Here is a 13,155-nt window from a genome sequence, read left to right on the forward strand (position 1 = left end):
ACCTGGATTAATGACTACCTGACAAACAGACCACAGTTTGTCAGACTGAAGAATTGTGTGTCTAACCAGGTGATCAGCAGCACAGGAGCACCACAGGGGACTGTACTCTCACCATTCCTTTTCACTCTGTACACTTCAGACTTCCAGTACAAGTCAGACTCCTGTCATCTACAGAAATATTCAGATGACTCTGCAGTTGTCGGGTGTATCAGAGATGGACAAGAAGCTGAGTACAGAGAGCTGGTGGACCGCTTTGTGGCATGGTGTGGGAACAATCATCTCATCTTGAATGTTAACAAAACAAAGGAGATGATTGCAGATTTCAGGAGAAACAGGGTCAGATCAAACCCTGTTCCCATCATGGGAGAAGAAGTGGAGGTGGTTGAGGAATATAAATACCTTGGTGTTCATGTGGACAACAGACTGGACTGGAGACACAACAGTGAAGCAATCTACAAGAAAGGACAGAGCAGACTGTACTTCTTGAGGAAGCTAAGGTCCTTCAAGGTTTGCAACAAGATGTTGCAGATCTTCCACAAGTCTGTTGTTGAGAGCGTCATTTCCTCTTGCGTCATCTGTTGGGGCAGCAGCATCAGAACCAGGGACCTAAAAAGACTCAACAACCTGATAAGGAAGGCTGGTTCTGTTCTGGGGACGACTGTGGAACCTCTGGAGACAATAATGCAAAGAAGGATTTTGCATAAAATCAAGAGAATTATGGACAACCCTGAACATCCTCTCCATGAGACTGTTATCGGAAAACAGAGTCTCTTCAGTCAAAGGCTTCTTCAGTTTGGATGCAAAACGGACCGCTACAGGAAATCTTTCCTGCCCACAGCCATCAGCATCTATAATAACTCCTTGATTTAATTGAGCTACATCAACATTTAATTTCCCTCTGGGATAAATAAAGTATTTTTGAATTGAATTTGAATTGAATTTATAGTGTGTTTTCTTGCACTGTTTGAAGACCTCTAAAACCTGTTTTTTTGTACAGTTGTGTTTCCCCTCAATTTAAATAAAACTTGTTTGCATTACATTCACTTCACTCTCATATTGTTTTTTGTTAGGCTTTTCCGAATACAACCATATATGTCACTTTTGCATAGATGTTTACAGTTAGTTGAAATGCTTGAAAATGTCAAGGTGGTGACAACTGCCTCAAAGTCTCTGAAAAGGCCTTAGACCCCAGAGGGTAGAATAATCTAAAACAAAGTGTAAAAAAGAATATAGGCTATACAAGATATACAAAGTAAAGAGAGTTAAATAAAATAAGTTATAGCACTATGGTTGAGTTATTGCCCATATTGCACTACACTTGTGTTAATTACACATTGTATGCACATAGTCTGACCATAAATAGATAAGATATTGCACAGTAGTGACGTGAATTATTGCACAGATGACCAAATAAATAAAATATCACACAGGGTCTTTTAGTATGTAAAATAGTGTAAAAACGTTGAGATTTCTGCGAGATAAGAGTAATAGCGTCAGAGCAGATCACTTCCCGTAACTATGGTTTCCTCAGGTTTGACTGTCTCCCGGACATCTCACCCTGTGGTAAGATGGCCGACTTGTGTGGACGTTCTAAACTCAGACGTAACACATCTATCCATTCTATACATGTCTATGAATGAACCTGTCTGCAGTTAGTGCTACAACATATCACATGCCAATATTTGTATGCTGGTGATTATGGTTGTTTGTCCCTATGATACAGCTGCACAGCATTTAGTGAGTTCAAAGAAACCAAACCTTGGAGATAACACAATGATGGTGGTGCAGAAGGTTGGCTTTGCTTTGCTTTTATGCCTCATCTGATTTTGATGGAGGTCAGTTTGGCTCTGCTGCTGTGTTGGCTAGACTTTTCTTTTCTTCACATTATAGTCCTGTCACCCTTTTTTTCATACATGCAGGGGTTACACGGAAAAAGTTTCCACTGAAAGTATTACAGAATATTCCAAGAAACTGTAAAAACTCCAAAATAAGGCAGCAACTGGGGTTTCATGTGAATACATTCATACACAATTCAATAAAGTCGATGCTTCAGGGGACAGAAATGTTCATCAGGGTTATTAAAGGCGGGGTAGGGGATCTTTTTCTGGAACATTTTTTTACATATTGCTTGAAATACTCTTCACACCCCCATTGCAACCAATTAATTAAAAGTTTTGACACAAATATGAAAAGTTTTAGTGGCCTCTAGAACGTACAATCTAGGAAAAACACTATCCAATCATTGTGAACGGACCGTTCACAATGATTGGATTCTGATGCCGTCTATCAAACTGCAATCTGCTCCTCCCTCCCCCTCCCTCCCCCTCCTTCCCCCTCCTTCCCCCTGTGCGCGTACCCTGCTCCGTGAACGAAGCTTGGCAGGAAGCTAAACTAGTGCCAGCTTGGCTAGCACCTAGCATTATTAAACGTATAGTTAGCATAAACTAAATACTAAATACGGCAACAATCGATGCTTGCTGTCAGAACAGCACTCGTGCACCTTCGTGCTCGTGCGCGTTCATGTACTCTAGAGGCGTGCCTTCGGGGGGAAAGTGAAGAAAAGGGTTGGGACTTTTTACCTGTGTATTTTCAAAATGCAGCTTCGCTGGACTCAAAATCCAGGATCTCCTACCCTACCTTTAAAGTCCTATTAAATGTCACACAGTACAGCCCAGGCATGAAGAGTTTGCTTTCAAAGAGGTTTATTGAAAGAAAGGTTTTGAAATCTTAGAAAGTCCAACCATTGAAAATGCTATCACACAACCAGAACCTGAAGTTTCCCATCCAACTTTCTTCAACTTTTCGTATGAATGATGTAGCATTAGCCCAGCTTCATTCTGTGGACACATAATATTCCAAGGGCTGCCATAGAGTGTACTCAAAAAAACAGTTGCTTTTTGGAGTTTTTCCAGGGACATCTCACAACTCGGTACTGTTCAGCAAGATGTGTTAAATATATGCTATTGCTAACAGATTTGAACACCCCTCACGCTGAAAAGAAAGAAAGTTGTGGACCAAAACAGCTCTTAAATTTGTGGATAACTGGCTTTGTGATATTTTAGGTACACTTGATTTAATTTTCCAGGACTGACCCAGTGGAGCCCAGGCATTAGAAGTCAAGCTCCCCTGAATAAGTGGAAACAGTTGTGCCCAGGACTGCCACCCATGCACCTCTTTGTTACATCGCTTCACAACCAAAGATACAAATGTTCAGCATCATGTTGTATTGTCTAAAATCACTATGTTTCCAGCTATCCACTAATCCTCTCTTCCATGACCTGGAAGCAGTATATATATATTATAATATATATATATATGTATGGAAATATAAATATGACTCTCCCACGACCTGGAAGAATTTATTGTTTCACTCTTCACAGTCTGCAAGCATACAGTGAAAATCCGCTGCTTTGCACATCGGGCCCTCACCTCAGTGCAGCATGCAGGTAAAAAGGTGCACCAAAGGACACATCCTCTTGGGTTAGGGTTAGGGTTAATCAGCCTTATCATCATGACAAGTTTTTTTCAATAACGTGTTTATTTTGATAAGAATTTAGAGCAGACTTTTTTTCAGTATTTTTCTTCTATGGTATTCTGCATTTCAAAGCATGCCAAACAATTGACTTTTTTCAGTCTCTGCATAGTGCCGGCTATATGAGTGCCAAGGAGTCCGAGAGGTTTGTATGTACAGGCGAGGAGTGACGGAGCGGCTCCAGGGTTGTGTAAACGGTACCAAAAGCCCCCCCGAGGTGCTCAAAATATGTACAAATACAGGAGCTGAATCTATCAGAGCTCATACAAAGCTAAACAGAGCTGAAAAGAGCTCTGTGGTAGGGGAGGAAGGTGGGCCTGCAGGGGGGGTCTTAGGTTAGGGAAGACACACCCACCAACAGAATACACCTCACCTCCACCTGGACTGTTTCTCTGTTGTAATGGGATCATTTGCTAACTTCATGCTAACTTCTACTGTCACACACAAGGTTTAATAAGGAATCAACAACCACATTCTAGTTTTGAGGTCATAGTTCTGAATGTAAAGATACAGTTCAGGCCACTAGGTGACACTAATAAAACACGAGCTACAGTACGTGAGCTGGCAAGGAGAGAGACATCTGAGGGGCAGCGCCTGCGTTAGAGAAGATTCACAAGTAACGCCAGGTTCATCTGTTTCCCTTCCAATGTTTGTGGCTAAAAATGAACTGATGGTGATGGGTATGTCAGCAACATCAAGCAGAGCTGCTTCAGTAGCACTCCAGTTTCTCCAGCTTTGGACAACTTCCTCACATCAGTCAGGATACTGGAGAAAAGGGATTACAGCCACTTTGAATGGTATGAATGGAGTCAGCTTTTACAGTGAACAAACCCCCCTCCATTTACAGCCACTGTGATCAAATCCTGCCTCATTTACAACCTCGAGTCAAACCATCACTGCTTCCTTTGAGTTTAGAATGCCACCAGCAGGGCTTTGAAGCAGCTGCCACTTGCTTTGGTTCAAAATGAAAGTGCACAGACACAGCCTCACAGTCCCATCAGTAGGGATGGGAATCGAAAACCGGTTCTTGTTGAGAACCGGTTCCCAGTGTTTCAATTCCTTGGAATCGTTTGGCGATTTTGCAAACGATTCCCTTATCGATTCCAGTGGGCGCGAATGACGTCACCACGCAATGTTGCATGGCGAGTCCAGTGCAGCCTAGCCTGGGCGAAAGCCGACTGTTGACTCCGTCAAACAGTCTGGAAAAACCCAAGAGGAATCCGTGCACTCAGCAACTTAAATTCATTGGAGTTCTCTTAACCAATCAGTAATGTTTAGAAATGACGTAGGTTATGCGCCGAGGTTCATGCTTGCTCTCGCGAGGCTCTAGCTCGCGAATCACGCTTCCCACATCCGCTTTCATTATACCGGGTTGCAACACTAACCTAAGCTACGACATCCTTGTCACTAACAAAATTGACGAGGCATTCCTCTTGCTCTTGTTTTAATTGTGTAATGCTCTCCAGAGTTGAGACAACTTCATGGATAGCTTCTAGCGTCTCTTCTTCCGTCGCCATGTTTATTTCCGCTGCGGTTGAACTACAATTACATGGACTACAATGGACTCCGTGCGTGAGTTCTGCGTCACCATTCGCAACTGTTTGCTGATTGGCGAAACACTGAGCGAACCGAGGTAGGGGGATTGGGCCAGACTATGTGCAGAGCCAAAATCTTTGGGCGGATGTACGTAGGATGGCGTCGCCAGGCTAAGTGCAGCCAGCAGTCAACAGTAAACATGGCGCCCAAGCGGTACAAACGCTCGAAAGTTTGATTACACATCCCTAAAAAAGACGACAACAGGGCAACTTGCAAAGTGAATATTTCACCAAAGGGAGGAAATACTACCAACATGCAATAACTATGAATGAATGATTAACGTCGGTGAATCTGAACCCAGCAACGTTAGCAACGTTAGCAACGTTAGCAACGTTAGCATGTCCTCGGCTAACACTGCAGGTAACTAACTAACAAACACTGCCTATCATGTTAGCACCATTTGCCTCATTGTAAAACCTGCTGTTAGTAACGGTTAAGGTTAAATGAATGCCTTCTCAGGCATTACATTTAGATGAAATCATGAGAGACAGAGCCTGACTGGCTCAGAGCCAGAGGCTGGTGGTACTACCCCCAGTTCACCTCTACCTCCAGCTTCTCCTTTCACCAGAGCAGGAAGAGTTCAATTACCCAGGCCATGATAGACCAATGTGGACCTCACCGTTGTTGGGTTTGTGAGGTCATGACTCGTGTTACTTCTAAACTAAACAAAGTTGATGCTGATCGACCGGTTTGTTGTCCTTTTTCTCCAAATGAGAATCGATAAGGGAACCGATAAAGAACCGAATCGTTAAGCAGAATCGAAAATGGAATTGGAATCGTAAAAATCTTATTAATTCCCATCCCTACCCATCAGCGACGGGGGGCTGGGACGGGATTCAAAATGTACTATAATAATGATGATAATAATAATGATATTCGAACCAATAAAAGAATAATTTGTTCTGCTCACCATTAACCTGCAATAAATATTGAGAATATTGTGTGTTTCAGCAGTCTGAGCAGAAGAACATGGGCCCCATCGACTGAGACACAAGAACATTTAGCTAAACAAACTGACACCAAACTACAGCAAACAATAAATGAAATAAGTTAGACCCACAAGCAGCTAAACACTAACTGCACAGTTCTTCATTAAAGGGGAATTCCACTAAACCCAACCTGCTCCTTCAGCCTTTCTGTCTGATCAGGTGGTTCAAAGGTGGGAGACAAAGGAAAATCAGCCTCATGATTTCACTGACACATTGCTGAGTCTTCAGTAAACACGTGCGCAGTTCAAATAACTTACAGTGCTAAAATGCTGTGCATGCTGTTAAGCTGCTACAGGGCTTAACTGTTTAAAGGACTATTGCACTTCAACAACACGTTCTCGCTTTCCTTTTGTAATCAGGGAAGATGACATAGGTGTTTATTTCCCTCAGGCTTTAGAACTTTAAACAAAAAAAATTAAAGAATATTTTGCCATTCATGCAATAAAGAAGGTTTCAGTTGCGTCTCAGAGCAAAGTGCCATCACATCAGCTGCTTTTGCTCTTATTTCCTGTGCCAAACTGAAACAACGGGCAGCATTTGGTCACGTGGGCTTCATCACCACCTTTTGGAGTGTGATCCATCTTCTCATGGATGTTGTGGTCACAGAAAAATCTATGACAAACATCCCTGTGTATGCAACCTTTCTGCGGATTAAAGATGACCCAATCCTGTCTAATAAGAACCGTATGATGATGGACGTGGACATGAGTGTGGGCCACGCTGATCGCCTGCAGCCCGGCCCCCCGGCCCGGCCAGCCCATCAGCTCCACAGTGGAACTGAGGTGGTGGCTTTAGGCTGCTCTGATCAAACATCTTTTCACTTCACGCAGTTTGATGATCACATGGTCTTCCCTGCTTCTTCTACAGCTTTATACATATTCATTTATATACATGTATTAACAACAGGACTCAAAGCACTTCCAGACTCCTTTCATATGGAACTCTACAGTACACCAGTGGATGAATACTTCTCACCAGTTTGTCTCTTCATACATATTGCATGCTGCATTTATTATTTTATCGGATGAGTGACCTGTGTGTGTGTGTGTGTGTGTATAAGTGTGATGATCTCTGATCATGATGTCTTCAGGATTCTGACCAGTGTTGTAAAGGGTTTCTGTTGTTGAACCTTCCTATTCAAACAGGGCGTTCACATCTTTACGTCTGGGGACCCTCAGCCAGGCGTAGGACTGGAACACAGGCTTGGTCCCGCAGACTGGGAGATAAAACACACACAGTGAGAGCACTGGGCCTGACTCATCGTGCACGGAAGGATGAAGCACACTCACTCTTTTCTTCAAACCAGCGTTTTGCATATTGTACTGTACATCAAATAACGACGCATTCGGCTGCTCATTGTAAACTGGCAAGCTTGTATATCGATGTGTCACATGACAAACTCTAAATCAAAGGTGAAGCATTCTAGGTGCGTGCTCAGGTGGAAAACAGAAAGGACCAATGAAATCTGAGGTAGAAAATTTAACAGGATAAACTCGAACCCTGACCATTGATGCTGAAATCCTGGCTGACCTTATCTCCCAGACCGGTGGTCTCACTTCTCTCTAGCTTCTCTCTCGGCTCATACTGAAGCTCATGGGCTTGCTTTCCTGCTTGATGAAGGGCACAGCTCACAGAAAACGTGCAAGTTTGCCAGTTTACCTTTTCGCAACCCTGCCTAAGCATTCCGTGTGTTCCTCATTTAATAGGAAATATGTACAGTGTTTAAAATAGGGCAGCTCATATGTCCATTATGAACATTCATGGCTTTTAACCCTGCAGCTCCCGCCCCAGAGGTGCAGACCTGCCCATCCAGGGGGCTTCTGGAGTAGCATTAGCCCCACCTCTGAGGGCAGGACGTCGGGGGGAAGGAACCAATGACAGAACAAGACAGCAGGACTCCTGTTAGGCCAGCTAACACTACAATTTACCAAGCGCTCAGTGAGTTTTTCGGAAGCTCTGTGGACATTTAGAGTAAGAAGGATCATTATTATTACAGCAAGGTTTTCAGTGCAAGACGTGAATGGCTACTTTTTTCATCACTATTCTGTCCAATGTTGACTTTGCTCGTTCTGTCCAGTCATTCAACACTGGATACAGCAGTAAAGGGATTCTTTTAAGTGTGAGTGTGAAGAAGTGGTCTGCTCAGCCCAGAACAGGCTGACGGGCTCCCTTCTGCTTTGGTTAAAGGTTGTACCGCGGCTGAGCTCAGAGAGGTCTCCACCCTTCCGCTGACCCCCAGCCTGGCTTTACTCTCTGAGCAGACCGAAGGTGAAGCGTCCCACTGGGTCCAGGTGGTAGCCGCAGGGGCCTGCTGGTCTCTGTGGGCCCTGAGGAGTGGTGGAAACAGGAGGACCTGCAGGAGAAAACACCTTTTCTTGCTCTCTCTTTATCATACTTTCCTCCCTCTCCTCTCCACCTCTCCTTAGCTGCCCCCTGGGTCGGAGCCGTGTCTCTGTGGTGTCTGTGAATCCAGAGATGTCTGTGGCTCCTGGAGCGAGCGCCTCCTTTGGATGTCAGGATCTGAAGATGATACTTCAGCTTCAGCAGCTGGCACAACCCCAGCCCCAGTATTTCCACCTGCAGTGTCTAACCCTGCTCCAGAATTTGGCCCCACCTCTGCCCCATTCCTGAATTCTAAACCTGAACCTGCTGCTGCCCCTGAATAGATGCCAAGTCCCAGCTCCAACTCCAGATGCCCGTCCAGGCTGTCCAGCCCAGAGGATGCGGGCTGGTTCTGGCTGCTGGGGATCAGAGAGGAGTTCTGGGGCTGCGCAGACTCAGGTGGCTCGGCTGGGAACCCTTCAAAATCCTGGGAGTCCAAGATCTGCTGGGAAAGATTTTACAGGTCAGAGGGAGTGCTGCTGGTCAGCTAACACACTGATGCCTGACAGAAGCTGAGTGAGGAAGGCCAGGTACTAATGCTACCAGTACACGAGCTTCACCTGAGATAGGGAGGCCAGAGAATCTGTGTGCAGCAGGGTGACAGGCGGCGCTGAGCTGCCCCCGGGACTGGGACCAGGGTAGGGTGAGGGCTGCAGAGGAAACAATGAATAGTGTAGCCCAGTGTTTCCCAACCGGGGGTACGCGGAGGTACTGCAGGGGGTACGTGGCGCACGGGGAGTTTTTTGGGGGGTCCTAGCAGCGAAGCTGCAGGAACCCATTGTGTTAGTAGCTTTTCCTATTATTGGGGGTCCTAGCAGCGAAGCTGCAGGAACCCATTGGATTAGTAGCTTTTCCTATTATTATTTTTCCGTTTCCGCTGCAATTGAAGTCTATGGCAGCCCCATGAACGCTATGGTAAAAAGTTGTGAAATTTGGCACACGCAATCAGCCAAGTGCCAAATTAAAACTCAAGAAATTTCATTGCCCAAGAGCTTACTCTCTAGCGCCACCAACACGCCAAAGTTCAAAGTGCATTCAGCCTAATAACTTTGGACTACTTGGGCCAAATTTCACAAATGAGGCATCGTTGGAATCCTTGGATCATGACGAGTCCAACGCACCCTATGACGTAAATTTGCGTATACCTAGATTTTCCGCCATTTTGAATTTTATCAAAAAGCTTAAAAAAGCATTTCAGGTCACACAGATTGTCCAATTTTCACGAGACTTTGCACATAGACTATTAAGACCAAGCCGCACAAAAGTTATCCAAGGGAATTTTTAATTAGGCTTCTATTTTTCCATAAAAGCCAATCAAACTCGAGGTTGACGCCCCCAAACCGGAAGTGAGGTCATATCTTGGCAACCATTTGATATCATGACGTCAAACTTATAACACAGACTCAAGACTGCTAAGGTAACAGGCCCAAGAAGTTTGGTGACGTTCGGCCTATAGGTGGCGCTATATGTAGCAAAAATGCATATTTGCTCATATCTTTGGACCCCTTGGTCCACATTTGACAAATGAGGTACCAATAGAATCCCTGGATAAGGTCGAGGTCAACACACTTAATGACGTCATTTGCGCCATCTTGGATTGTCCGCCATTTTGAATTTAATCAAAAACCTTCAAAACGCATTTCAGGCCACTAAGATTGTCCAATCTCCACGAGACTTGGCACATAGAATCTTCAGACCAAGCCGCACATAAGTTATTATGTGGATTTTTTTATTTCACTTCCGTGTAACCGCGGCAGCCAATCAAACTCCATGCCGACGAGCAAATGGGACATTAAGCCGTATCTCTGCGATGCATTGATGTATCGATGCCAAACTTGGTGCATGGACTCACGACGCCTTCCTGAGCGGCCCAAGCCTTCCCTATTGTGCCATTCTGCTAGGACCCCCACATCGCTGCTTGCAGCTATATTTATTCAATTTCTGCTGCAATTGAAGTCTATGGCAGCCCCATGAACGCTATGGTAAAAAGTTGTGAAATTTGGCACACGTAATTAGCCAAGTGCCAAAGCCAAACTCAAGAATTTTCATGCCCCAACAGTGTACTCTCTAGCGCCACCAACACGTCAAAGTTCAAAGTGCATTCAGCCTAATAACTTTTGACTACTTGGTCCAAATTTCACAAATGAGGCATCGTTGGAATCCTTGGATCATGACGAGTCCAACGCACCCTATGACGTCAATTTGCATATGCCTAGATTTTCCGCCATTTTGAATTTTATCAAAAAGCTTAAAAAAGCATTTCAGGTCACAGGGATTGTCCAATTTTCACGAAACTTGGCACATAGACTCTTAAGACCAAGCCGCACAAAAGTTATTGTGTGGAATTTTGAATTAGGCTTCCGATTTTTCATAAAAGCCAATCAAACTCGAGGTTGACGCCGCCAAACCGGAAGTGAGGACATATCTTGGCAACCATTTGATGTTATGACGTCAAACTCATAACACAAACTCACAAATATGACTGTAAAAAGCCCAAGATATATATAGCCAAAATGCATTTTTAATCATATCTTTGGACCCCTTCGTCCAAGTGTCACAAATGAGGTAGCAATGGAATCCCTGGATGCAGTCGAGGTCAACGAAAATCATGACGTCATCTGCGCCATCTTGGATTGTCCGCCATTTTGAATTTAATCAAAAACCTTCAAAAAGCATTTCAGGCCACTGAGATTGTCAAATCTCCACGGGACTTGGCACATAGAATTTTCAGACCAAGCCACACATAAGTTATCATGTGGATTATTTCATTTCACTTCCGTTTAACCGCGGCAGCCAATCAAACTCTACGCCGACGAGCAAACGGGACATTTGGCCGTATCTCTGCGCTGCATTGATGTATCGATGCCAAACTTGGTGCATGGACTCACGACGCATTCCTGAGCAGCCCAAGCCTTGCCTATTGTGCCATTCTGCTAGGCCCCCACATTGCTGCTTGCAGCTATATTTTAATTTATTTTTAAATTTTTTAAATTTTTATTATTTATTTATTATATTTTTTTCATCTAGCAAAGCTGATGAAAGACAAGCAAAGCTCAAGTGTCTCACTAAAGACCAGATTATACTACAGTAGTGAGTATTTTGATAAAGGTTTTGTTTCAGATATTAACTATTAAAAAGCACTTTTATGGAGGACTGTTTATGAAGGAGACTCCAGTTTTGTGATGAATGTTACATGAGTTAGGCCTGTTAATGTATTCTTAAAAAGAGAAATGAGTTATGTTCATGTACTCTTAAAAAAAAGAGAAATGTTACTTGTTTAAGTTAGATAACAAAGGAAGATTATTTTGATTTAGTATTTATACTTTTTTGGTTAATTATTTATATTACAAGAAAATGTTTTTTATTCTTATATTGAATTCAACTGAGGTTAAAAAAAGAGAGAGAAAGCCTGAGAATTTTATGTTCAAGTTAAGGATATTAAATAAAATGATTTTCATGTAATAACCACTGTGTTGCTCTACTTTTGGAGAATCATCGCACGCTTTGTATGTGTGAGGGGGTACTCGTGGTGTGACAAGAAGGCTCAGGGGGTACTCAGGCCAAAAAAGGTTGGGAAACACTGGTGTAGCCCATACAGAACATGAGGAGCTCTCTTTTCTGCTGCCAGCTGTTGCAACGCGTGTTATTACCTGAGGAGGTGATGAAACGGCACTGTATGCGGGCGGAACCAGGGCCATCTGCCTCTGCAGCAGCTGCATGATCACTCCGATGTCCGCAGACATGCGACTCTCCAACCTGCACACAATCAGCTGATGCTGAATACTGGAAATAATATGTTTACATATTATTTCATCTTCCCCTCTCACACAGGCTGACCGTTTGTTCTACCCTGAACCTTTGATGAAAGTTTGGTCAGGGACATCCGGTCCATCTCTTGCCTTTTGGGCTTTTCCTCTCCTTCCTGTCAAATCTTCCACATTTATGATGACATCACTGCTCTGGTCCAATGGTCTTCCTGCTTCCTTTCTCTACCAGCCAATCAGTCTCAATTCAATTCAGTTGCCTGCCACCAGAGTCTGGACTGCGGGCCTTTCTTATCACCCATCATGTCATGTAGCGCCTCCATGTAACACCGGTGTCTAACCACCAAACTTTATTCCAATTCTTTGGACACCAAACTTTTTCTAATCATTGTACAGCATTAAATTTGTCAGCCTTTTATTTGGTCTCTCCTTATTGGACTGTTATCATTACTTGTAACATTCCCTTTTCCCTACTTGAATCAGCAAAGTCTGAGTTGATCTTTTTAGGAAACTTTGCAAAATGCTTAAGTTTGCTGGCTCACATGGACCTAATTATGATCTACTCCCATCAAGGTTTAGGCTCTGTTCAACCTTTCGAGGTCCAGTAGAGATTTTTCCAGACATGCAGACATTTACATTACTTTAGGGAAGACTTCTCACGCACCACTAGTTCCCATCAAAATTTGTTGACACACACCTTCATAACACATAAAAAAAGGGAGCATTTAACTGTATTTGCAGGCCTCCTCTCCCAGCATGAGCTCATAAAAAGAACCTGACAAAGGAACATCATCCAGCTAATGGCTACAGGGACAGAAAGAAAAGCTCTTCCCACTGTAGTTGAGATACACTGGAAGAAAATCTAAATCTTACCAAGTATATTTGTCTCATT

The 13,155-nt window shown here is 43.7% G+C and overlaps 1 protein-coding gene across 2 annotated transcripts in view; it reads right to left on the bottom strand.

Annotated features, from left to right (window-relative positions):
* Positions 1–2,705: 2,705 nt before the first annotated feature.
* Positions 2,706–13,155, bottom strand: part of kcnh2b (potassium voltage-gated channel, subfamily H (eag-related), member 2b) — a 374,482-nt gene continuing 364,032 nt past the window's right edge. Inside the window, exons 20-22 of one of the 2 annotated variants that reach the window (XM_075452153.1) lie at positions 12,150–12,255; positions 9,060–9,149; positions 2,706–8,941 (exon numbers count right to left, since the gene is read on the bottom strand). In XM_075452153.1, the coding sequence (XP_075308268.1) occupies positions 8,540–8,941; positions 9,060–9,149; positions 12,150–12,255 (598 nt within the window). In that variant the 3' untranslated portion in view covers positions 2,706–8,539. The remainder of the gene's footprint in view (positions 8,942–9,059; positions 9,150–12,149; positions 12,256–13,155) is intronic. The other variant, XM_075452154.1, reaches the window with a different exon arrangement.

The sequence above is a fragment of the Odontesthes bonariensis genome, chromosome 20, assembly GCF_027942865.1.
Source record: "Odontesthes bonariensis isolate fOdoBon6 chromosome 20, fOdoBon6.hap1, whole genome shotgun sequence".
NCBI classification, from domain to species: Eukaryota; Metazoa; Chordata; class Actinopteri; order Atheriniformes; family Atherinopsidae; genus Odontesthes; species Odontesthes bonariensis.